Here is a 24,940-nt window from a genome sequence, read left to right as displayed (position 1 = left end):
TATGGCGAATGGTCTGATTCAGCCTTCGAAATCCCCTGCAGGGGCTCCCTTATTTTTCATCAAGAAAAGGGATTCCACTGAACTTAGACCCTGTATAGACTACAGAGGCCTAAATAAGGTGACTATCCGAGATTGTTATCCCATGCCATTGATCTCCGATATCATCGAGGCTGTACAAGGAGCCAGAATTTTTACCAAACTCGACCTCAGAAACGCATACCATCTGCTCAGAATCTCCAAGGGTGACGAATGGAAGACGGCATTCCGCACTCCATTCGGCCTGTACGAGTATAAGGTGATGCCATTTGGACTGGTTAACGCTCCTGCAGTGTTCCAAAGATTTATGGACAGAATGTTTTCCGACATGCTTTCCACTTCTGTCATCATCTATTTGGATGATATCTTGGTCTACTCCTCAAACTTACAGGAACACATCATTCATGTCACTCAAGTTCTTGAACGTCTACAGAAGAACGAGCTATTGGTTAAAGCGGAGAAGTGCAAATTTGCGGTACCTTCTGTGCAGTATCTGGGTTACAAGTTATCAGAAGAGGGAATAGACATGGATCAAAGGAAGGTGCAGGCCATTCTTGAATGGCCCGCCCCCACTTCTGTCCGAGAGGTGCAGAGGTTCCTGGGACTCTCCAACTATTACCGAAGGTTCATCCCCAACTTCTCGGAAGTGGTGTACCCCATCACTCGCCTACTCAAGAAAGAGGCCTTGCCGTTCCGCTGGTCAACCGATACCGAGAACAGTTTCAAGTTGCTCAAACATCTCTTCTGCTCAGCTCCGATACTCCGACACCCGGACCAAACTCAGCCCTTCATCCTGGAGACCGATGCCTCTGCAATTGCCATCGGAGCGGTACTACTTCAGGCTGTCGGTGGAGTGGAACATCCGGTAGCTTACTTATCTAAGACACTCTCACCCAGTCAATTGAATTATTCTGTCCTAGAAAAGGAGCTGTTGGCAATGAAATCGGCTTGCGACGAATGGCGCCATCTGCTCATGGGGGCCCGACATCCCTTCCTTATCAGGACTGACCACAAGAACCTGAAAGCCCTCCAGGAAATGGAGTGTTCTAATTCCAGGCAAGCACGTTGGGCCTATCTTTTCTCGCAATATGATTACCAGATTTCTTACATTCCTGGGTCACTAAACCGTCTGGCAGACGCCCTATCCCGCAAGGACTCCAGCAAGGAAAGGGCTTTGTTATCCGCTGAACCTATGTTTCCTCGCAACCCGATATTGGCCCTCGTTAGCTCTTTCCTACAAGATGTTAAAGCCGCTGTGGTTCAGGAACTTCCCCAATTACCGCTACACTCCGACTCTCATTACCAGGAGAAGGACGGCTGGCTGTTCTTCAAGAAAAGACTGTATGTTCCGGAAGGCATGCTGCGAAAGAAGATTCTGGATTGGTGTCACACTTCTCGCCTTGCAGGTCACCGTGGGGGAATCAACACCCTGAAGCTCATCTCGAGGAATTTTTCCTGGCCCACTGTGAGAAGAGATACCCTGAACTTTGTGAAGACCTGTCCTACTTGTGTTCGGTCTAAATATCCTACAGGGAAACCGTTGGGATTACTCACCCAAGTTGAGATGCCTACTCGCCCCTGGGGGTTGGTTTCTACGGATTTCCTTGTAGACCTACCGGTATCCGAATCCTGTACCTGCATCATGGTCACGGTGGATGCGTTCTCCAGGATGGCACATTTCTCTCCTCTTTCTGGTGTTCCTACAGCCACCAGGATGGCTGAGGTGTTTGCACGAGATATTTTCAGACTTCACGGTTTACCTGACAAGATCATCTCTGATCGGGGTAGTCAGTACACCTCGAGATTCTGGACAGCCCTGTGTACCCGATTGGGGATTGAGAGAGCACTCTCTTCGGGATTCCATCCCCAATCCAACGGGATGACGGAACGTCTGAACGCTACTCTCGAACTATATCTGAGATGTTACGTCACTCAGCATCAAGACAATTGGGTTTCTCTACTGCCTACTGCAGAATTCTCGTATAACAATACCAGGCACGCTGCCATTGGTCTCTCGCCATTCTTTTGTACTTATGGGGTCCACCCTAAGTCCATTCTTCCTAAGGTTCCCAATTTCACCAACTCCCCAGCGGCCGAAGAGGTATTGGATCAGATCAAAGATGCCCATGCCACGGCATTGCAGAGTTTAGAGAACAGCAGGAGACGATCGAAGATCGGAGCAGATAAACACCGCAAAGAATGTCCAGACTGGAAGCCAGGCGACAAGGTGTGGTTGTCCACTCGGTTTTTACCCAGATGGACAAGGCCCTCTAAACTCTCCCCTCGCTTTCTGGGTCCTTTTCCCATTCTTCTCAGGATCAATCCTGTGGCTTTCCGTCTTCGGCTGCCTCCTTCTCTAAATCGCATTCACCCTGTATTTCATTCGTCTCTCTTGAAACCTTTCTATTCCGATTCTCATCACAGACCAGTGCCCAGACACATTCCCTCACAGACACCCAATCAAGCAGAATTTGAGGTCTCCAACATTAGAGACTCTAGGTTCTACCGAGGAAGGTTGGAATACCTTTTGTCCTGGAAGGGTTATCCGGAGTCGGAGGACTCTTGGGAACCTGCTTCTCAGGTGCATGCTCCTCGCTTGCTTGCCAGGTTCCACCGCCTGCACCCGGGGAAACCTGGTGTGGTGCGGACTGGAAGGGGGCATACTGTCACCCGCAGGCGTTCCGACTGGCGGTTTCTTCCGCGCTGGGTTTTGGGACATAGGTACGGGAGGTACTAGTCCCTCCTTTGTGTCCGTTATTTTTTCCTCCTTGTAGCGCGGGGCCGCTGGGAGTATATCTACTCTCCCGGCCCAGCGGTCCCTGCGTTGCAACTTTCCTTTGGAAGCTCTCGCTCTTCCGGGTTTCTTCGCTCCTGCCTCGCTCTGTCCAGGCTCCAGTCACTCGCGCCCTACAGCGAGTGTTCTTCTTACTTTCTCTTCCGTCCAGTTTTCTCTGCTGCCACCGTGCCTCGGCGGTTTCTGTTTCTCTTTTCTTGCGGCCCCATCCCCGCGGATAGGCGCCGCCCCTTTTCCCTGCGCTTTTCTTTTCTTTTTTCTCTCCGCTACTTGCCTGGCGCTTTTCTCCTTTGCTTACTTCTCCTCCGGTCCTGGCCCCCCTTGCAGGCCTTGGCTGGTGGGAGTTCCGGCTCCCACGACAGGATTCCCCTGTTCCACTGCAGTGTTACCTTCAGTTACACATACGGATCCACTCTACTATCTACGTCCTACCCATCTGAAAGTCTACGTTTCTGCTGGAACTACGTCTTCCGGCCTACAGACCAGAGGAGTCCAAGGGTTTTTCCCCATTTGGGGTTTTTCCCCTATTTCGGCTTGGTTCCGGAAGGGAGGTCCTCGGACAGCTGTTCTCTTCAGCGGTCACGGTGGCCTCCCTCCGTGACAAGCAAGCTCATCGGAAAAAGGAGAAGGATTATCTACTCCGACGGCGTCTGCAGGACCCCGACAGCGATTCCGGCGGCTCAGGTGAGGAGAGTTCGACAGAAGGGGGAGAAAAGGGAGACCAGGCACTTAAACTGTCACAGCAACGCGCAGAGCCGCCGGCAGCAGAGTGAGATAAACAAACGGCGGCGGCCATCTTGGAAACAACTAGACCGTGGCTAGTAGACGGAGAAGAAACGTAACGGAACACTTTAATGGTGTCCCTGTTTCCACCTTCGCCACAAACGCCAGTCGCCGGCGGCAGTGACAGTATGCCCCCTCCGAAGGCTTCTCCCTCACGGCTTTTCAGGATGGAGCCGGTGGAACTTGTGTAACAATCGAGGAGAATGAATGTGAAAATGGGGCTCCCAAGTATCTTCCGAGGAGGGATACCCTTTCCAATGTACGAGATATTCAAGACGTCCCCGATGATAACGGGAGTCACGTATCTGAGAAACTTCGTACTCCTCAAAGGCTGGAACAGGCAAAGTCCATAACTTGGGGGATGCTTGTTTCTGGGTATCTGACACAAAGGGACCTAAGAGAGATGAGTGAAACACAGGGTGAATCCGCCTGAGTCCTCTAGGCAACTTGAGACGGTAAGCCACAGGATTGATCCTTGAAGTTATTTCGAAGGGTCCGATGGAGCGGGGTGACAGTTTAAAAGGCCGAACCCATCGAGGAAGGAACTTGGTGGACAGCATGACCTTAGAGCCTTTATCCCAGGCAGGAACTTGTTTCCGGTGTTTGTCGGATTGCTCCTTGTAGTGTCTGCTAGCCTTAAGGAGGCTCTGGGGGTTGGTTTCTACGGATTTCATTGTAGACCTACCGGTATCCGAATCCTGTACCTGCATCATGGTCACGGTGGATGCGTTCTCCAGGATGGCACATTTCTCTCCTCTTTCTGGTGTTCCTACAGCCACCAGGATGGCTGAGGTGTTTGCACGAGATATTTTCAGACTTCACGGTTTACCTGACAAGATCATCTCTGATCGGGGTAGTCAGTACACCTCGAGATTCTGGACAGCCCTGTGTACCCGATTGGGGATTGAGAGAGCACTCTCTTCGGGATTCCATCCCCAATCCAACGGGATGACGGAACGTCTGAACGCTACTCTCGAACTATATCTGAGATGTTACGTCACTCAGCATCAAGACAATTGGGTTTCTCTACTGCCTACTGCAGAATTCTCGTATAACAATACCAGGCACGCTGCCATTGGTCTCTCGCCATTCTTTTGTACTTATGGGGTCCACCCTAAGTCCATTCTTCCTAAGGTTCCCAATTTCACCAACTCCCCAGCGGCCGAAGAGGTATTGGATCAGATCAAAGATGCCCATGCCACGGCATTGCAGAGTTTAGAGAACAGCAGGAGACGATCGAAGATCGGAGCAGATAAACACCGCAAAGAATGTCCAGACTGGAAGCCAGGCGACAAGGTGTGGTTGTCCACTCGGTTTTTACCCAGATGGACAAGGCCCTCTAAACTCTCCCCTCGCTTTCTGGGTCCTTTTCCCATTCTTCTCAGGATCAATCCTGTGGCTTTCCGTCTTCGGCTGCCTCCTTCTCTAAATCGCATTCACCCTGTATTTCATTCGTCTCTCTTGAAACCTTTCTATTCCGATTCTCATCACAGACCAGTGCCCAGACACATTCCCTCACAGACACCCAATCAAGCAGAATTTGAGGTCTCCAACATTAGAGACTCTAGGTTCTACCGAGGAAGATTGGAATACCTTTTGTCCTGGAAGGGTTATCCGGAGTCGGAGGACTCTTGGGAACCTGCTTCTCAGGTGCATGCTCCTCGCTTGCTTGCCAGGTTCCACCGCCTGCACCCGGGAAACCTGGTGTGGTGCGGACTGGAAGGGGGCATACTGTCACCCGCAGGCGTTCCGACTGGCGGTTTCTTCCGCGCTGGGTTTTGGGACATAGGTACGGGAGGTACTAGTCCCTCCTTTGTGTCCGTTATTTTTTCCTCCTTGTAGCGCGGGGCCGCTGGGAGTATATCTACTCTCCCGGCCCAGCGGTCCCTGCGTTGCAACTTTCCTTTGGAAGCTCTCGCTCTTCCGGGTTTCTTCGCTCCTGCCTCGCTCTGTCCAGGCTCCAGTCACTCGCGCCCTACAGCGAGTGTTCTTCTTACTTTCTCTTCCGTCCAGTTTTCTCTGCTGCCACCGTGCCTCGGCGGTTTCTGTTTCTCTTTTCTTGCGGCCCCATCCCCGCGGATAGGCGCCGCCCCTTTTCCCTGCGCTTTTCTTTTCTTTTTTCTCTCCGCTACTTGCCTGGCGCTTTTCTCCTTTGCTTACTTCTCCTCCGGTCCTGGCCCCCCTTGCAGGCCTTGGCTGGTGGGAGTTCCGGCTCCCACGACAGGATTCCCCTGTTCCACTGCAGTGTTACCTTCAGTTACACATACGGATCCACTCTACTATCTACGTCCTACCCATCTGAAAGTCTACGTTTCTGCTGGAACTACGTCTTCCGGCCTACAGACCAGAGGAGTCCAAGGGTTTTTCCCCATTTGGGGTTTTTCCCCTATTTCGGCTTGGTTCCGGAAGGGAGGTCCTCGGACAGCTGTTCTCTTCAGCGGTCACGGTGGCCTCCCTCCGTGACAAGCAAGCTCATCGGAAAAAGGAGAAGGATTATCTACTCCGACGGCGTCTGCAGGACCCCGACAGCGATTCCGGCGGCTCAGGTGAGGAGAGTTCGACAGAAGGGGGAGAAAAGGGAGACCAGGCACTTAAACTGTCACAGCAACGCGCAGAGCCGCCGGCAGCAGAGTGAGATAAACAAACGGCGGCGGCCATCTTGGAAACAACTAGACCGTGGCTAGTAGACGGAGAAGAAACGTAACGGAACACTTTAATGGTGTCCCTGTTTCCACCTTCGCCACAAACGCCAGTCGCCGGCGGCAGTGACAGTATGCCCCCTCCGAAGGCTTCTCCCTCCCGGCTTTTCAGGATGGAGCCGGTGGAACTTGTGTAACAATCGAGGAGAATGAATGTGAAAATGGGGCTCCCAAGTATCTTCAGAGGAGGGATACCCTTTCCAATGTACGAGATATTCAAGACGTCCCCGATGATAACGGGAGTCACGTATCTGAGAAACTTCGTACTCCTCAAAGGCTGGAACAGGCAAAGTCCATAACTTGGGGGATGCTTGTTTCTGGGTATCTGACACAAAGGGACCTAAGAGAGATGAGTGAAACACAGGGTGATTCCGCCTGAGTCCTCTAGGCAACTTGAGACGGTAAGCCACAGGATTGATCCTTGAAGTTATTTCGAAGGGTCCGATGGAGCGGGGTGACAGTTTAAAAGGCCGAACCCATCGAGGAAGGAACTTGGTGGACAGCATGACCTTAGAGCCTTTATCCCAGGCAGGAACTTGTTTCAGGTGTTTGTCGGATTGCTCCTTGTAGTGTCTGCTAGCCTTAAGGAGGCTCTGACGGGCCGTATTTTGGGCCTCCTTGATCTGCACGAGGGTGGTCTCCAATGAAGGGATGTTAGTCTCCTCCCAGAATCCAGGAATGATGGACTGCGGGTTGAAACCGTATGTACAGAAGAAGGGGCTAACCCCTGTAGCAGTGTGAACAGCATCATTGTATGCAAACTCTGCTGTGGGGAGCAGGTCCACCCAATTGTCTTGCTGCTTATTTATGAAACACCTTAAGTACTGTTCTAGGGTTCCATTTAACCTTTCGGTCTGTCCATTTGTCTGGGGGTGAAACCCCGACGAAAGAGCTCTCTCAATGCCCAATGAGTTACATAATGCTGCTCAGAATCTGGAGGTATATTGGCTGCCCCTGTCGGAAATTATCTTATGGGGAAGCCCATGTAGCCTGAAAATGTCCTTGAGGAAAACGTCAGCCATAACCGAGGCTGACGGGATCTTGGCCAAAGGAGAAAAATGTGCAAGTTTCGAGAACATGTCCACAGTTACCATTATGCAGGTACAGCCTCGGGAAACCGGTAACTCCACAATAAAATCTGTAGAAATGCATTTCCAGGGACCATGTGGGACCGGTTCCTGTTGTAACAACCCCAAAGGTTTCGAGGTGGAATATTTGCTTTGTAAGCACACCATACAGGATTGAACATAGGTTTGAGTATCGGCCTTCATGTTGGGCCAAAAGAAAGCTCTTTGCAGAAGCTCCAGAGTACCTCACACTCCTCGATGACCTGCTGTCTTGGAATCGTGGCACCACTGAGTAACCCGTCGTCTGAGACTTTTGGATGGAATGAACAGTCTTCCGTGGATGAAGAGCAAACTGTCCTTAGTGGTGACTGGAAGATTACCCACATTGAGAGTTGGTTCGTGGAGGTAGGCTCCTCTTACTTCTTCCAAAAAGCTAGTCACTGCAGATATGATCCGAGTACGAGGAAACATAAGCTCCTTGCTGTAGGGAAACATAACATCGTCTCTGCGAGAGAGAGCATCGGCGACAAGATTTTGAGAGCCAGGAATGAATGTGATGACAAAATCAAACTGGGCGAAAAAATGAGCCCATCTGGCCTGACGGGTGTTATAACACTCTTGCTGCTTGAGTATTTGCAGATTTCTATGATCTGTTTGTATCTGGAACGGGTGTAGGCTCCCTTGAAGCAAATGCCTCCACTCCAAACAAGCCAACTTCATAGCAAGTAGTTCCTTTTCTATGACAGAGTAGTTGCGTTGGCTAGGATTCAAAGTCTTGGAGAAGTAAGCCACTGGATGCTCGAGGTCCTTGACTCTCTGAAGAAGAACGGCACTTACTGCAGCTGCAGAAGCGTCGGTCTCCAGAATAAAGGGTAGTAGCTGATCTGGTTGTTTCAAGATAGGAGCTGTACAGAACTTATGTTTCAAACTGAGGAAGCTTTCTTCAGCCTCATTGGACCAGATGAAAGGACCCGTGGATTTCTTGAGAAGGGATGTGATGGGAAGAGTGAGTAGGGAAAACTTCGGAATAAATTTCCGATAGAAATTTGCCAGCCCCAAAAAACGTTGAATATCCTTAACTGAAGAAGGCGACGGCCAGGACAAGATGGCATCCACCTTCCTTGGGTCCATGGTAACCCCTTTGTCGGATAGGATGAATCCTAAGTATGACAACGAGGATTGAGCGAATGCACACTTCTCAGGTTTTACAAGAAGGCTGTGATGTTGTAATCAGCGCAAAACCTCCTTGACATGCAGAGTATGCTCTTCCTGGCTCCGTGAGAAGACTAAAATGTCATCCAGGTAAACCACTGTGTTAAGATTCAGAAGGCCAGAAAATAATCGGTCCATGAATCTCTGGAAAATTGAAGGTGCATTGACTAGGCCAAACGGCATGACTTGGTATTCAAACAAACCATAGGGAGTGCGAAACGCCGTCTTCCACTCATCTCCAGTTCTTATGCGGAGTAGATCATAAGCATTCCGTAGATCTAGTTTGGTAAACACAACGGAGCCTTGAACAGTCTCTAGAATCTCTGAGATGATGGGCATAGGGTAACGATCTTTTATGGTCACTCTCTTTAACCCCAGATAGACGATACAGGGCCGCAGCTCCTTAGTATCCCGTTTGGGTATGAAAAACAGAGAGGCCCCTGCAGGGGATTTGGAAGGCCTTATGAGTCCATTTGCTAAATTATCATCAAGGTAGCTTCGGAGCACAGCCTTCTCCCATACCGAGAGAGGATACATCCTCCCAAAGGGGACCAATGCCTGAGGTACATGGTCGATACGGTATAGTAGTAAGGTAAATGCACACCTAATTAGAGAAAGTATTGCGAAGTATTGTTTAAACACCCACAAGGAGTGATCTCTATATTCTTATGAGGTGCAGAGGAGGAATAGAGGGTTTTGGCACAACAACCCTATAGTAAATAAGAACAAAGGAAGAGGACCCAAGGTTGGAGTCCTCCCGTCCCCTGCACACTCTAAGTCTACGCAACAGGGGCGTAGATATTTTAAGGTAAAATTCAAAATATTTGTTTTTAGACTATCTATAGGAAAATGATTTGTCGAGACTATTAACTTAGAACAGAAGGACAATCGTTTTGGTTTATTAGGTGTTCAAAAGTGGAATGAGCACCTATTTATTAATACATAAAACAATGTGTAGTCAAGGCAGGAAAAACACAACAACATTATAATGTCAACGTAAAGATGATTGATTGAGATTCCACTTTCTGTGGCTTGACGCGTTTCGAGGAGATTCCTCTTCTTCAGAAGCCTTTGTGGATCTACTGTCTAGTCATTGTGTACATAGAAATGAAGATCAAAAAGAAATCAATCAATCAAACGAGAGTATATGTCTATATAAGCTTCATTGATCAATAAAATACAGTTTCATACCTACAATCAGATTGAATATATACACATATTGTGCTCTATATTGTTCAAATTCAGTTTAGTACACCCAGGGTTGCTATATTTTTAGTTGAAAACAACTCCAAAGAATATCAGTCTAGTGCATTCCCTAGCACCTCTAGTGGGAGTCTAGCAGACATGATGACCCAGAGGAGGACAATTTAATTGAGTCTGGTTGACGCGGGCTACTCACCCAACGAAGTTGTTTTGACAAGGAAAAACATTTTCTAGGTAAAGTGTACTAACCTATAGAGGTCTAATGTTGTGGCTGAGAAGCCACCCACAGTGAGCGGTGCGTCAAAAGGTTGCATATTAGAGGAGCCAAGTTCTCGATGTAAGTATTTTCCTGATGCCGGTTGGTGTTCCGACACTCTCGATATGACCTGTATGAAATAGTAATCACGTACAGGTCACCATGTGTGATTCGATGTAGCTATACAAGTGTGAAAACCAAAATACATTGGTCAGGATATGCCAAAATACCTTTCTGCGGCACGATTCAATGATGTGGTAGTCTCTGGGAAACGTGTAACATCTCAGGGGGAGCAGGTGAAAATTGATCGGCGAAGTCCTAAAGCCAGCCGTTGTCTGTGAAAAGACAATGGAGTGTAGGTAAGCCTGCAGAACTTAGTAAAGTATAGATAGCGTGAGTCGAGTGTGCAGAAAGTTGGAAGAACGCGTACCTAATCCATCGCGATGTTCTATTGAATCGGCAATGTTCTGCTCGTTGTTAGCACGATCTCCATGGAAACCAGGGACCGTGTAGAAGAAGTCTGGTATTTAGCGGGCTAAATTCAGTGGAGAGACATCAAAGACGGACTAACCCAATCGTAACAGAATGTGGCGGCCATCTTAAGCAGTCTGGGTAACACTAGTAAATCAATGAAGTAGCATGTAAACAATTCATAGTGGCATCATCAAATAACTGAAACAGGATGATGATGCCAATAGCATGATTTTAAGAAGTCCATGCTTCACCCATAGTGATCAAATATAGAAATCAGAATAATTTTCTCAAATGGTTTTTTACGTGATAGTGCTAAACAATGTGGCATTACTAAGGCATTCAAGTATAGGTGAGTCCCCATAAACATTCATTTCTTTTATTACACTTCGCTGAAACATCTGATAAAAAATCTACCAGGTGTCCTCACATTCTTTGTGATTGGCTGAACCATCTGGTTACGAGTACCAGGTGTCCTCACATTCTAAGTTGTACGTGACATATTCAATGTTTAGCCTTAGGGGATACCAATGTAGATTACATCTTATGACAAGGGTCTCAACTATGGATCCTTGCTTGCAACTGAGCATTTAGGAGTACAAACTGTGTAACATGACGTAGATACTCTACTTAAATGGTGGCGTCCCCATAGTTGGTGCTATTTGTGCAACAGATGGCTATTGTTCAATCGGGAGCCATTATGTTACTGATCATCTCATATATCAGGTGGGTAATTATTGGATCGTTGCTGACAACCCATGTCCCAAGACTTAGTAAATATGTTGGTGTATACTATAGGGTGCAGGGTCTACAGGACAAAAATATCTAGACTGTTAAAAAATGCTCAGATAAAGCAGTTAAGGGATGTTTCCTCATTGAGTCCCCTTGGGTATTTAGTGTCTAGAAGGTATATCCAGAATTTTTCTCTTTGTGCCAACAATCTTGTATAGTTACCACCTCGCTGTGGTTTGCTAACAACTTCAACGACCTGAAATCTCAATTGGCTGATGTTATGTTTAGCTTCCATGAAATGTCTGGCTACCGGTGATTTCTGATTTAGGCAACGGATGGTAGACTTGTGCTCTGAAATTCGTTCTCTTAGGGACCTCGTGGTCTGTCCAATATACAATTTACCACATGGGCATTTCAAAGCATATATGACGCCTGCTGTTAAACAGGTGGCGAAGCTTCTGATCTTTATCTTCCTGCCAGTCGATGGATGAGAGATGGTGTTTCCCTTAATTACATTATTGCAATTGGTGCAGTTAAGACATGGGAAAGTACCCATTTTTTTAGTCTGTAGGAATGTTTGTTTCTCCTTGTCAGGTCTTTCAGCTTTCACGAGTCTATCCCTAAGGTTACGACCCCTTTTAAAAGCCATCATTGGTGCTCTTGGAAAAAGTTCTTTCAGATGTTCATCACTCTGTAGTAGTGACCAGTGTTTTCTTATTGACTTTCCAATTTGGAAACTTTGACGTGAATATTTAGAAATATACATCAATGGAGTGGAACTAGTTTTAGATTTAGGTGCTAACAGATCTTTCTGTGTTAGATGATTTGATCTAACGTTGGCATCTTGTAAAATATCATGGGGATAACCCCGTTTCTCAAAGCGTTCAATCAATTGAGTACATTCAATGTCGAAGCCCGCTGGGTCTGTTATAATCCTTTTCAGTCTCAGCATCTGACTGTAGGGGAGACTTTTTAGCATCGGTTTGGGATGAAAGCTGGTGAAATGTAGGAGATTATTAGCGTCTGTAGATTTATGATAAATGGTGGTCACTATCTTGCCTTCATAGATCTTCAAGCTTACATCCAAAAAGTGGAGATCTGGTTCCCCCACATCCATTGTGAATTTGATTTTGGAATGTACTGTGTTCATGTAGAGCAGAAAATTGTCCAATTCCCTTCTTGTGCCGCACCAGATTCCAAATATGTCGTCTATGAATCGTTTCCATAATATGATCTTACTCGACCATATTTGGTTCTCTAGGACATGTTCTGTTTCAAATCTATGCATAAAAGAGTTTGCATAGACCGGTGCCATAGCAGAGCCCATGGATGTGCCAGATATTTGATTGTAAAAGGTCTTTTGAAATCTGAAGTAACTATTATGTAGAATGAGTTTCAGTAATTCTATAATGAACTCTGGGTTACCTCGTATTTGTTCCGAGTTGAGGAGCAACCATTCCACAGCGTTAATACCTTCCTCATGGGGTATGGAAGTATATAGGCTGCATACATCCATGCTGAATATGATGCAGTCACTACTGATAGCTGAAATTTCTGCTAAGCAGTTGAGAAAATCAGTAGTATCCTTGAGATAGGTAGGAATTACCTGGATCAGAGGCTGGAGAAGGCGGTCTACATAGATAGCCAGGGGATCGAATATACTCTCCGTCCCTGCAACTATGGGTCTTAGTGGAGGTTTCTGACTGTCCTTATGGATTTTGGGGAGTCCATAAAATACTGGTGTTATAGGATATTTATTGATAAGGAATTGACTGGTTTTAACACTAATCCAATCATTTTCGAGTGCATTATTGATTAGGGTCTCGATGTTAGTTTTTAGGCCCTGAAGGGGGTCCCCGTTCAATCTGTTGTATGTTGTCTGGTCGTTAAGTTGTTCAAGACATTGAGTGGTATAGTAGCTCGTATCCATAACTACTATGGCTCCGCCCTTGTCTGCAGGTTTGATGGTGATATCTTCATCTTTAGCCAAGGTTTCAATGTGCTCAAGTTGACTATTCTTGATATTAATCGGAGATGATTTACGGTAGTTAATCTGTTTCAGATCATTAAGTACCTTTTTCTCAAATAAATCAAGTATAGGGTTTTGAATGGGTGGGTCGAACAAGCTCTTAGGTCGTAGCTCTAAATTGTCTTCAGGAGTGTCATCTTGTCCAGGGTCATTTTCAAAAAACATCTTGAGTCTAATCTTTCTCATGAGACGGTGTAGGCACACTTGTTCATCAAACATTGATGTATTGTTCGTGGGTACAAATGATAGGCCCCGATTCAGGATAAAGAGTTGATCGCTTGATAAATGTTTGCTTGAAATATTCATCACGATATTCTCAACTACTTGTTCTTTGTTTTTGGAGGTCTTTTTCCCTCTTCGGGTCTTTCTCTTAACCGGTCTCTCAGGCCTAAAAAAACCCCAGCTGTTGTTGCTGCTCGTCCCGTATGTTGATCTATTGATGATTCTATTCTGGCGCTTTCTGTCTCGCTCTGGGATACTGTTGATTGTTGTCCTGAAATTTGACCAATCGGGTCCCCTAAGCTCCCACTGCTGCTGTCGCTACCCGAGTTGGGGGAATTCGGGTGTGGTGGTCTATTTCTGTTCTGGTTTCGATGGTGGTAGAACTCTTGCCAAGAGTAGACGATGTCGTTCAAATAATCGAAGGTATCACGTTTGAACTTCCTTAATTTTCTTTGTTCAATGTCAACCTTATAATGATTTAATTTCACGTTGATGTCCTCCAACAGACTTTTGAGCTCCTCCGCTGTTTTAAACTCTGATAATTGTGTTTTAAGCGTATCGATGTCTGTATCTAAACTTGTCAATGATTTCGAAAGTTCTTCAATCGTTAGTAAAATAAGGTCAAGTGAGCATTTATTCAAAATTTGGTCCCATTTAGCAATAAATGCTTTACTTTCGCTGCACAGGGTCGGTCTCAGATATACCCTAAGGCCTCTGGGGATCCTCTGGGATTTATAGTATTCAACTAATGTAGTAGCGTGAAGTTTTTGAGATATTTCACGCCTGATCAATTTTTCCAACTGAGAGACTAGTTTCTCCGGGTTTGATGTGGATTGTAAACTATGTTCTGTATTCTTGATAAGGGACAAAATGCGTTTTGCTTCCTCACTGCCAAATGCGAAGGTTGTAGCGTGTTTATCAGTCAATTCGTTGATACGTGAAAATGACATGTTAGTTAAATGTTATGGAAAAAGGGTGCTACCACCGGTTGTGCCACACTGGAAAGGAACCAATGAACAAACAACAAGGTATAGTAGTAAGGTAAATGCACACCTAATTAGAGAAAGTATTGCGAAGTATTGTTTAAACACCCACAAGGAGTGATCTCTATATTCTTATGAGGTGCAGAGGAGGAATAGAGGGTTTTGGCACAACAACCCTATAGTAAATAAGAACAAAGGAAGAGGACCCAAGGTTGGAGTACATGGTCGATACCACAATCCTCTGGACGATGTGGAGGAAGTTTGATGGGGGTCTGTTCCTGAAAGACTTCCGTGTATTCAGAAAGGCGCTCCGGTATACAATGGATGGAACTACTTTCAACAGCGGACATGGTCTTAACAATTTCGAACGTTGGTTCCGGAAGGCATTCTCGTAGACAGAAAGCGGAATGAAAACTTAGTAGATTCTTAGACCAATCCACTGTTGGATTGTGTTTCCGGAGCCAGCCAATTCCTAATATGACCGGAAAATGGGCAGCGTATGATGTCAAATTTTATGGTTTCAGAATGCTGGTGAATGGATACTTGAATCTCCTCGGTAGTGTGAGTAATGAGTCCCGAACATAGAGGTGTACCATCCACTCCTTCGACCTTTTGGTCCTCTTTTTTCTCAATCCTAAGCAGACCCAATTTATCAGCCCAAAAGGTGTCAAGGAAGTTTCCAGCTGCCCCACAATCCAGTAGAGCCTGGACTTCCACTAGAGCCTGGACTCAGTAGAGCCAGTAGTTCCACTGACTATCGAGGGCGGTTGTTTCCCGATCTCCTTGGGGGCACATCAGGGCAATCTCTCAGCAGATGGTTGGCAGCTCCACAATACAAACAAAGATTCCCTTCGCGCCTCCTCTTCTTTTCTTCGGCAGTCAACGGAGACCTGGTGGTTCCGACCTGCATGGGTTCATCTCTGACAGGACGCGATGCAGGTGAGGAGGCAGATGGGTGCGTATTCAAGAAAGGATGTGGACCTCGAGCCTTCTTCTTTTCGTTCTTTCGTTCCGTCAGGCGAAAAATCGATTCTTAGAACAGCAGTCTGCAGAATATGGGGTACTGGGCCTGCTCTTGCCAACCGGCCTCTGCAGCGAGCTTCTTGAAGGTGGAAATATAGGACAGTAAGTCGGTACTCCCTTGACGCACATCCAGCAGGTCTTCGCTAGCCACGTGTGAGCATTCGTTTCGCAAAAAGGTGTGTATCAGTAGTTCCTTAAAGGCCGCATAGTCCTGCAGAACTGGGTCAGATAGGGATACCAATGGAGTAGCCCAGGCCAAGGCGTTTCCCGTCATATGTGTAATCATGAAACCCACCTTGGAATGATCGGTGGAAAATGCATTCCTGCGGAAGGTGACGTGGATATTACAGGCTTCCAGAAATTCCTTAACCTTTCTTTCCGAGCCGTCGAATTTACCCGACACCAAGGGTAGTGGGGGCAAATCAGATGTCTGTTGTTCTCTTGCAGCCACTCTTTGCTGGAGCGCCACATTGTCAGCTTTGAGTGTTTGGACTTCTGCGTTGAGGGTTTGGACAGCTGTCACTAGCTCTTGCAGTTGTTGTGGCGTAGCCATAACTTCTTCCTGGCGTTGCAAGCTATCAAAACTGGCGCTATGGGCTACGGGATCAGCTAGAAGGTCAGCAATGTCTTCGTTTTCACTAGAATTACTACATTCCCCGATCACCTCCTCCTCACCTGAATAGTCCAGTTTCTTTCTGCGGGTAAGTCCAATGTAAGGTTTCTTCTTTTTTTGAAGATAGGGTCTACCTCGGAAGGAAGCCACCGTGACTCAAAACTGAGAAATCCCTCGGTCACTCCCCTCCGCGACAGCCAGAGGGGAAAAAGCCACTGGATGGCAAAAAACCCTTGGATCCGGAGTGGTCGCAAGGCAATGGAAGTCGCCGGATCCGTAGCATGTAGGAAAGATGAAAGTCACCAGATCTGTACCAGGTAGGAATGGTGGAAGTCGACCGGATCCGTAGCAGGTAGGAATGGTTCTCCGCCGAGTACCAAGGAGGTAGCTGGATACAGGTGAGTTCCCCACAAAGTGGAGGACAAGAGAGAGCGGGATAATACGAGATGTCCGAGGGAACCCAAGGGAGCGAGAAAAGGCAGCAGAGGGAAAAAACAGCACGGGAGCAAAGGGAGAAGGCAAGCGGAACAGAGAGGGAGAGAGAGAGCAATGGGAACGGGAGGAGAAGGAATTAAACAGACGCCGAAAAGGCGTGATAGAAGGACAAAACTGACAACAGGGAACTTGTGCAAGCAACGGGGGCGAGAAAGAACTCAGTTGCAAGGCGCAGAGCCGCCGGCAGCCGAGTGAGATAAACAAATGGCGGCGGCCATCTTGGAAACAACTAGACCGTGGCTAGTAGACAGAGAAGAAACGTAACGGAACACTTTAATGGCGTCCCTGTTTCTACCTTCGCCACAAACGCCAGTCGCCGGCGACAGTGACACATACAACAAATTACCACCTAATCTGTTAGGTCCGTATAGCGCACCACTCCGGTGGGCACTGACCGCAGGCATGGCTACCCGCACAAATCAGAATACAGAAGCGTCTATGACAAAATCAGTCATGCTGGTCACATAGTTTTCTGCCTACTTACACCAGACTACGCCTCAACACCTCTGACATCAGTATGCAGTCAAGACATATGACAGATGTACCCTGAACACATAGCGAGTCTCTAGCACTCATGCCATCTCCTGACACCACTCAGCACCCATCCTCATGCCTGACCACATGGGTTACTTTCTACCGGAGCCTGGACAGCTCGGCTAAGCCTGATCATGGCCAAATGCACTCACTCATGCTAATCCTATTTCATGACCTCCAACACTCTGGACTTTGGTTTAATGAGGGTGTTCCCACCACCAGCGCATTGTGACTATAATAATGGTAAACGGTGCTATATAAATAACAACTACAATGCAATGTAGGTTAGTTTTACTAACTTGGCATTAATATATATTAGCTTTATCGAGGGAGGGGATCATAGAGCGTAATCTTGGAAAAGGGGTCGGGTGAGGTAAAGCGGGTTGATACCATGTTCCCTAATGAGGATCGGCCCCAATCCCATAGAACAATTCCTTCCCCATGTGATCCTCCCTCGGTGCACCACCCCCATGGGGACAATTGTGCTGTGGACGCACCTCCTTGGCCCATGGAGAGGTCTCCATCTAGGTAAGAAGGGACGACATCCTCAGATTCGTCACATTATATAAATACAGTAAACCGCGCAGGGTCCCTTAACCAGGAGGATAGCTCAGGGGCAACGTGCTCGCCTTGGAAGCAAGACGACACAGAGAAACACAGGTTCGATCCCCGGGTCCACGCTTAGAAACCTCTGGGTATTAAGCGTGTTATAAATAACCTATCATATCATAACAGCAGTGTTAGAAATCATTTCACTTTATGTTCGCAGCAAATCATGACTCAAGATTTGTAATTCAAGAAAGCTTCCTATGCATGGATCATGCCAATAATCAAAGATCAGGAATGGACTAAGAGCGGAGGATATAAAAAAAAGGAAATGCTGAAACATTCAACACCACCGCAGGGCAGGCCCTGGTGCCTTTGGAGAAGAAAAAAACAAGGCAAGAACCCCATTTTCTGATGCCATGTATCTATCATATTTACCAGCTATGACAGGAACATGTACACAATGTCTCAGCAGGCAGCTCAATTTCAGATGAAATTGTAATTTATGGCAGCGCGCCCAGTGTGAGACTCTGCTGCGTGCCCAGCAGTGCCGCTACCTGACACATCATCTTTTAGAAAAAGGCAAGGCCATTCATCATTCGGGGGGGGGGGGGAATGTGGCCGGGCAACATCAATGTGAATAACCAGTAGCATACAATTTACGACACAACCATCTATTGTGGGGTCACCAGTAAGAAAGAGGAGTAGGAGACCCTCACTCAGGCACCTCGGTAAGTGGGACTCTCACTAAGGCACCTCATTAAGTGGGACCCTCACTAACCTCACTAAGTGGGACCCTCACTTAGGCATCCACCAAAGAGTAGAGATTAGCGTGCAAGAATTACTACTGCTGGAAAAGCTTTAAGTACTGGAATTCCTTTAAATATCTAGTGAAACACCTCACAGATCCGTAATGCAGCAAATAAGGTTTAAACCATTGTTATCTACATGCCAAAGAAAATTGATATCTCTTAATAATAAGGGGCACTAACAATGCCTTCATGTATACTTAATATGTAACAAAAGTGAAACAACTTTTTAGATTAAGTAATAAGCAACTAATTACTAGTTATTTTGTCAGGGGCAAAGAACATCTGATCTCTACATCCAGGAAATCATGATTGTGAGATCTTTGCAAAGACTTTGGGCCTCATTACGACCCTGGCGGTAAGGGGTTTACGCCAGCGTTAGCTGCGCCGACCCCTTACCGCCAATTACGAGGTCCCTTAGCGCCATGGAGGTTTTAACACCCGCTTTTAGCGGGTGTTAAAATCCATGGCGCTAAGGGACCATGGAGTTAATTACGCCACCGTAATTTACGGTGGCGTAATTAACGCCTTCCCCACTCCCATTATGCCCTATGGGGCAAAAATGGGAATGGGGAAGGGTAAATGGGGATTGGGGACTTACCGCCCCGCCAAGGTCGGAATGGGGCGGTAAGTCCGCCAACCACCATGGCGTAAACGTAGTTTACGCCATGGTGCTAAAGTCACGGCCCAGGCGGTAACTTTCCGCCTGGGTCGTAATGAGGCCCTTTGACTGCAATGCTCATCGGGATCACAGTGGGGTCTTCCACTCTCATGCCGCAGATTGTATCATGGACAGGTACTCAACAAACGTAGCCATACCTTTATCCAATACCCGTGATTTGGTAGCAGAGTCCAACAAGCTGAGATGGCTTTCAATCAGTTGTATCTATCAGATTAATCTAGCAGATGTTTCTAGTGGTTGTATCGAGCAGCTGTATCTATCAGATGTCTCTAGTAGTTGCGTCTAGCAGCTATTTCTAGCAGATGTATCTAACAGATGACTCTAGCAGTTTTATCGATCAGATGTCTCTAGTAGTTGCGTCTACCAGCTATATCTAGCAGATGTATCTAGCAGATGACTCTAGCAGATGTCTCTAGCAGTTTTATCTAGCAGATGTATCTAGTAGTTGTACATAGCAGCTGTATGTTTAGCAGATGGATCAGTGGGTTGACCTTCCACTACTCATATCTTTGTGTGAGCTACAAGGTGACTCCTCAGTCCTCCATCCTTTCAAAGTCAATACATTGAATGGCATTAAGTTAGGCAATAGGATCACCTGCTATTTGCCCACCTATAAAAGGGTGAAACTGTTGAAGCAAGCACAATATAAAAGGTTGAGATTTTTATTATTAGTGTTATTTTTCATTTGCCCAAATTGGTAAAATATTTGGTATACAGTGTTAATGTTTTGATACAGATTGTCTACTTGTATCTTTAGGTGAACTAGGGGGGGCCTCTGGCGACTGCTGCGCGTTGAACTCGGCGGCTTGGTCACTTGTACAGATACTCCACCAAGGGCTTGCTTCATTCGCATCCCCCTTTGGGGAATTTGAAAGTTGGACAGTATACCAGCAATCGTGTAGAAATGTGGACGGAATGACAGCAGACCCATATCTTTAAGGCATAGAATGACCCCAATTCAAAGCGCTACCGTCACTTATCATTTACACAAGTTCATCACACAACACATCAGTTAATGTCAGTTAATGAACATGAAACACCTTAGGAATTGTAGATTTGGGAAGTATACCATCAAAGTTGGATGCATGTGGAAAGGAATGCCACCAGACACATATGAAACGTTACACGAAATCGTCACTTATACATAACTTCATCAGTGACTGAACTCCAGTGAATGGATTTCAAACGCCTCAGGAATTGCAGTTTGGACTGTATATCATTAAAGTGGGTGAAATGTGGAACGGAATGACACCAGACCCATGTCTGTAGGACATACAATGACCCAATATAAAGCATTACAAAAAAACAAATATACGTGACACCAAATCAACATGTATACACAAATTCATCAGTGTATGAACTACATTGAATGGACTTCAAACGCCTCAGCAATTGCGGTCTGGACAGTAAACCATTAAAGTGGCCGAAATGTGGAACGGAATGACACCAGAACCATGTCTGTAGGATAAAATGATGCCAATTTCAAGCGTTACAAAAATCGTTACACAAAACCGTCACTTATACACAACTTCATCAGTGAATAAACTTCAAAAGCCTTAGGGACTGCAGATTTTGACAGCATACCATTAAAGCAGGCTAAATGTGGAACAGAATGACACAAAAACCATGTCTGTAGGAAATACGATGACCCCAATTTCAAGTGTTACAAAAATCGTTACATAAAAACGTTATGCAAAATCGTCACTTATGATTTTATATTATAAGGTTGATTGAAAAGAATCTGACCGGGACCGCAAACAAGAGCTATCTGCCAACCCACCTTCTAGGACCCAAGGCCACACACCCCAATGCTTATGAGGATACTTGTACGTGGACCTCACATCGGTAATTGCTCCCATTTGTAAAACAAAATGAAGCAAAGTCCTTACTGGATTTCTTCCCTGAATCTTCATATTCTAGCCATTTTTTGGGACGCGATGTGTCTACACCTCCTTTCTTTACCCCTAGCAGGCAGACACAACACAACCATAATCCAGAAGTGGACAACCATGATCACTGTGCTGTTTGTGGGACCATCAGGATTGTGCAGAATTTCCAGGGACATCTTTTTCCACTCGATACCTGATGCAGCCACCATGTGAAGGAACATACTCAACTTCACAAATTGATCTCCTTTCGGCCACTGTGCCTTTTTGTGCATCAACAACGAAAAGACGTGTGTTCGCCTTTTTTGTCTCCTCACATAGCTTAGCATGATGATAGAAAGAAACCCCAGATCCTCTGCACGCATGTTGTGACCCTCTCACCACATGCACGTGAAGAACCCTTGTGCCGAATCCAAAGGGAAATAATTCCAAGGAGAATCCCCAGGGACAGGGGTGTTGCTAGGTCTGGAAAAGATCCAGGGCTACGCTAATGTCGGGACTGTCAGGACCAGGGGGCTAGCTAGCCTTTTGGTTGTAGCCCCTGAGATTCTATCACCACTTGACTGTCTGCAGCACTGCCGCCACAAAGCCTATTACGTCCCACTGCATGCCAAAAATGTCCAGACGTCAACACTTGTAGCTGCTTTCCAAACTTACCACTAATCGAATTTCAATTTTTGGCGCCAGGCGCTCCAGCAGCTCGCACGCCAGCTGGTAGCACAGGATGCTGGATTGGCAGAGGTTGCACTCCACCGCTTTCTCGTCTTTCTGGCACGTGTGCGAACCGCCCCACGGCGCCTGGAACACGTTGTTGATGATGGAGATGATGTCTTTGGAAAGGATGTTCTCGAGGCCCATGGTGATGCCGTCATCCTGCAACTCCATCTAAAGATTGGAGCGGAGGAAATATAGGATGATATTTAAACAAGCAGCTGATTGGTTGGGGCACGTGCAACTATGGAAGCAAGACAAACGCATAGCAACACAGGTTCGAATCCCGCTCTTGCGCTTAGAAACTGGTCACCGGTATTAAGCATGTTATAAAAGAACAATTATAACTATAATTATGGTGGTATGGAATATATGCCCAATGGTTCCTGAAGACAGAATCATTTGAGAAACAGTAAATAATAAATATGTATTGTTGTGCTTGACTACGGCCTCATAACCTCAATATATTTGTATAGCTCTATGTCAAGCACCTTCTTGGAAAAAGAGGAAAGTTGTGGTCCAGGATCAGAACAATATGCTGAGTTCTGCCTTGGGAACCCTGTGAAATTTGCTATGGTGTTTTAACCCCTTAAGTGCCTAGGTCAAGTAAGCTCGTCCTTTTTTACATAGACTTACATAATAGCCTGGCACTTAATAGTCTGGGTAGAAGGACTGAGAGATGTAAACACCTTGCCTGCAGTGCGAGGGGTCATGAAACGAGACAGGGAAGGCGCAAGGGTAGGAGGGAAGGGTTTTCCTATGGAAAGAGGGTAACATTCCTATGGAACCAGCACCCAGCTCTGGTGACCGCTAGCAGGTACAGAATTCAAAAAGGGGTTGACTAGACACTAAGGGGACACTAAGGGGACATTCGCAGTGCCAGGTAAACGCAATATCGCAGTGGAGATGGATGGTTCTATGTCATTTCATCGATGGGTGAAATTTCGATGAGTTTTTTTTTTAAAGTATTTTTCATCGAAAAAACTCATCGAAATTGATTTTTTTTATTCCCCCACAAAACCCCCACCCCCTATTATTTTTTACCTATTCCCGACCACCACACCCCTTATATATACTTTTCCGACCCTCCCCTAAATATTTCGATGAGTTTTTTCAGAAAAATGTACTCTGAAAAAAACCCATCGAAATTTCACCAATTGACGAAAGAACGATATACCAGAAGGTCAAGGGCAGTGTAGATGAGGTACCACCTGGCTCAGTGTAACTTCTGAGCGCCTTGACGCCGCTTCAGAGACCATGTGGAGCGCTTTACAAGTTATAAATGCAATGCAAATACTAAGTCATTCATTCATGACATGTTATTCGGATTTCACCATTAACATGATAAATACAGTAAACACGTTACACAGTAAAACAAAAGATTTAAATGTCAATTAAATATAACGTAATCCATCTAAAACAGCATCCTTTACGGTTTAATATCACCTTGACACTTTTCCTCCTAAACCGGTGCCAGAATGTGGTATGAAACACTTGTGTGTAGGCGCGTTATAATGCCATATCATATCATATCATGCAGAACCTCTTCTTTAAAGACTGACCTCACTAGTTCATCAGATCGTGAAGAAATTGTGAATTAATACAGTAGAAAATTAAAACCATGGCATCCTTACAGGATCAGATATTTGTTCCGAGAAAATGAGCTCTCAGCCATCTCACCCTCTCCCTTTTATAAAATGGTCATAACAAAATAATGTGCATCAGAGCTTCATCCGCCCCCATGTCACAGTTACATTTTGTTGGGGCCTTTAATTGGGCAGTTGTTTTTCACCGGTGGGAGCAGGTTTAGCCTGGCTTTGAGTAGCAGTCTTCGTTCCTCCGTGGAATTTAAATCAGATATCGGCCCCGGGGCATCAGGGTCCTCTTATAGTGTACATACGCTGCGAGGGACGGAAGAGCACACATTTTCCACTCATCCATTTTCCCTGGGCAAGGTTTTTATTTCTGTCTTAACTTGATCATAAATGACTCTTCCTCTTCCAGCCAGGAACCTTTCCCAAAGCCTGCTTCCAGTCCTATGCCATTCCGGCTTTTGTACCTACAGGGCGGCTTTCCATGACTGCGAATCCCACACGGTGATTCCTATTTGCATTTAGTTTTATTCTTCCAAAATAAGCCAGTTCTCTTGCTCGTGCCAGAGATGTAATACTTTGGATCCCCAGCGCGACTCTCAGCGCGCTACTTGGACAGCCATTTGGAAGCCCTGGAGTTTGGTGCCAGAATTGCAGTTGTACTACCTCAAGGGGTTCACAGGGACAGTAACCCCAGACCTCACTTCCATAAACCATTTGGGTTAAAACTTTGCTTTTAAAAACCTCAATGCATTTATCCAGTGTTCGGGCACCATATTTGAAGTAGAACCTTCGTAAACCCTGAAAGCTGATTCGGGCCCTCTCTGCCTGTTTAATGCAGTCTTTCGAAAATGTAATACTTAGGTACGTATCCACTATCTCCACTGGGGCCCCTTTCAGTTGCCAATTGGGTTTCCTATCCTTTCCTCCGAATGTCACAATCTTAGTTTTATCCTTGTTTGATATTAGTTTGTTAACCTCTAGGAATTACTGTTTCGTCGGCATACAGTAGAGCGCTGAATTCCTTGTCTCCCAGCCTATGCGGGCACACCCTGCTGTTATACTTCGCAGGGTCAAAATCCACCATAAAAAGGATTAAATTTAGCGGTGCCAGGGGGCAGCCTTGTTGTACCCCACTGTTTGAGTCAAAGAATTCAGTTTTGTTCCCTATTCCCCCGTGTCTGGCTGAAATTGTGGTTCGATCATGCATAATTGTACAAGTCTGAGCAGATTTGACGTTATTCCCGGTGCCGATAGTTTCTTCCACAATACACCCCTGTCAATCCTGTCAAATGCTTTTTCCCGCTCTAAAAAGGCAGCGTAAACAACCCCTCCAGGGAGCTTACAGTATTTATCAGTAATTAGTGACAGGATAAAACAGTGGTCCAATGTGGAAAGACCACTCCTAAACCCTGCCCGTAGGTGACCCAGGTTATTGTCCTCTGCTACCCATTCTTCTAACCTGCCCAAAATGCATTTAGCATACATCCTTGCTGTGATATCCAAGAGTGTAGTACGGCAGTAGCAATTGGAGTCGTCCGACTTACCTTTGTTAAAGATCG

At 46.2% G+C, this 24,940-nt stretch overlaps 1 protein-coding gene across 9 annotated transcripts in view; it reads right to left on the bottom strand.

Annotated features, from left to right (window-relative positions):
• UNC79 (unc-79 homolog, NALCN channel complex subunit) overlaps positions 1-24,940 on the bottom strand; it is a 538,994-nt gene that overhangs the window by 366,589 nt on the left and 147,465 nt on the right. For all 9 annotated transcript variants that reach the window (XM_069637971.1, XM_069637972.1, XM_069637973.1 and 6 more), the window contains one exon: positions 21,733-21,960. In XM_069637971.1, the coding sequence (XP_069494072.1) occupies positions 21,733-21,960 (228 nt within the window). The remainder of the gene's footprint in view (positions 1-21,732; positions 21,961-24,940) is intronic.

Source organism: Ambystoma mexicanum, chromosome 14 (assembly GCF_040938575.1).
Source record: "Ambystoma mexicanum isolate Mex_15411 chromosome 14, UKY_AmexF1_1, whole genome shotgun sequence".
Classification (NCBI taxonomy): domain Eukaryota; kingdom Metazoa; phylum Chordata; class Amphibia; order Caudata; family Ambystomatidae; genus Ambystoma; species Ambystoma mexicanum.
This window is presented reverse-complemented; position numbering and strand designations above follow the sequence as displayed.